Source organism: Trachypithecus francoisi, unplaced genomic scaffold, assembly GCF_009764315.1.
Source record: "Trachypithecus francoisi isolate TF-2019V2 unplaced genomic scaffold, Tfra_2.0 Lachesis_group6, whole genome shotgun sequence".
Lineage (NCBI taxonomy): Eukaryota > Metazoa > Chordata > Mammalia > Primates > Cercopithecidae > Trachypithecus > Trachypithecus francoisi.
Genome location: NW_022681471.1, coordinates 111,311,306 through 111,313,292, shown reverse-complemented (window position 1 = coordinate 111,313,292; position 1,987 = coordinate 111,311,306). Strand labels below are relative to the sequence as shown.

At 40.2% G+C, this 1,987-nt stretch overlaps 1 protein-coding gene across 1 annotated transcript; it reads left to right on the top strand.

Moving 5' to 3' along the window:
- Nucleotides 1–206: 206 nt before the first annotated feature.
- On the top strand, nt 207–1,706 carry LOC117077822 (high mobility group protein HMG-I/HMG-Y-like). Its single transcript, XM_033201415.1, has 2 exons — nt 207–232; nt 1,298–1,706. The coding sequence occupies exons 1-2, from the start codon at nt 207–209 to the stop codon at nt 1,629–1,631; spliced, it is 360 nt and encodes a 119-aa protein (XP_033057306.1). The 3' UTR covers nt 1,632–1,706.
- Nucleotides 1,707–1,987: the final 281 nt, after the last annotated feature.

The window sequence follows — 1,987 nt, the reverse complement described above, 5'->3', positions numbered from 1 at the left end:
TAATTCTTAACTTTAATAATTTTAAAATAATATCTATGGTTCCAAAATACACATTTAATTTCTTCTCTGTTCTCTTCAGGATTAACAAGTAAAATAAAGCCACCATGCCAGTATAGTGGAATAACTGAAATTCAAAATATGAATTAAGGTTTCAAAGCAGGCAGGTTTACAGCTAAAAGCAATACTTTAAGTTCCATGTTTTCAAAATGGTTGAAAAGCATATACAGGAAAGGTATATATTATCTTCATGTTTCACAGGTTAGGATATCTGAATCCTAAAGCAATTGTAAAACTTTCTACAATTCCTCAGGGAGATTACATCCAAGTGAAATCACAGTCACTGTTTATTTAATTCAATTGAACTCTACATCTTTGACTAACGTTTCCTTTTTTTTAAACAAGAAACTAGTTTGATTTTCACCAGAATTATAAGATTCTTAATTTATTATAAGAGTTCTACTTTATATTAACATAATTCAACTCAATGGTCAGGGGATTTAGTTGTATCAATTTTGCAATACATATTTCGAGAACTAAACTAAACTAAAAATATCCAGCATATTAATGCACCAAGTAATAGTCTACGTATATTCTATCTCTTATAAACATTTCAATAAAAGACAATTAAATTGAGTTTCCAGTGAAAACATGCATTATGTATGTATCCAAGCTAATTCAATCAGCAAAAATATCTATTAAGCTTACTTTATTTAATGATATTACTGTGCTACTTCATATAACCAAGAATAGGAAATAAACATGACATGTCATATTTAAAAATGCAAGTTCTGACTCCTTAAGAAAGTCTTTTAAATTATTGCATGCTAATTTTAAAAGATATTTTCTAAAATTTTTATGTTTATAATTAATCAAAATACCTCGATCAATTTTTGTTGGGGACTGGGAGTTCAAAATGTGTAGGAAAAAATACATTATTTCATTTATCTGAATCCTAAATTGTTGTACAAGTAAAATAGTTTTTTTTTTTTAAGTCGTCACATTGCAGCTGAATACCTGTCAATAATTGTATAGGTATTTTTAAATTTCATAATAGTTGTCTGCACCCAACAAGGCAGATCTTTTCTAGAAATGACTTGAGCAAAACTTCAGTTGATGTTGCCTTATGTGAAAAATTGTCAGATTAATTTGATTAGGGTACTATAATAACGTAGTCAAGTGGCTTTAAAAAAATAGTGCACTAATCTCCTCTAATTGGGACCCCGAGCCAGGCTCTTTCTGGCGCTGGCACGGCTCCAAGAAGGCTATCCTAGCCATCACTTTTCCACCTACTTTTTAGAGAAGGGAAGGTGAGCGAGTCGATATCAAAGTCCAGCCAGCCCTTGGCCTCCAAGCAGAAAAAGGATGGCACTGAGAAGCGGGGCTGGGGCAGGTCGAGCAAGCAGCCTCACGTGAGTCCCATGACAGCGCTGGTAGGGAGTCAGAAGGAGCCCAGCGAAGTGCCAAAACCTAAAAGACCTCAGGGCCGACCAAATGGAAGCAAAAACAAGTACACTGCCGAGACCCGGAAAACCACCACAACTCCAAGAAGGAAACCAAGGGGCAGATCCAAAAAACTGGAGAAGGAGGAAGGGGAGGGCATCTCACAGGAGTTCTCAGAGGAGGAGCAGTGACCGTGCGTACGTGTTGCCTGCTCCTTGCTGGAGGAGCAGCTTCCTTCTGGGACTGGACAACTTTGCTCCGCTCCCACCGCCCCCGGCCCTTCCCCAGGCCCACCATCACTACCGCCTCCGGCGACCACCCCTATCTTCCATCTGTGACTTCACCACCACACTACACAGCACACCAGCCTCTACAGGGCCCCCATGGGCTGGGTGGGGAGCAGTCTTCCCCTGGCCTCAGTTCCCAGCTCCCCCCGCCCACCCACGGGCACACACATGTGCCCTCCTGGACAAGGCTAACGTTCCACTTAGCCACACCCTGCACCTACTGCGTCCCCACTCCCTTGGTGGTGGGGACAGGGCTCTCT

Coding starts and splice junctions, on each gene's coding strand:
- LOC117077822 (XM_033201415.1), top strand. CDS start 207: ATGGTTGAAAAGCATATACAGGAAAG. Junction 233..1,297: donor GAAAAGCATATACAGGAAAG/GTATATATTATC, acceptor CCTACTTTTTAG/AGAAGGGAAGGTGAGCGAGT.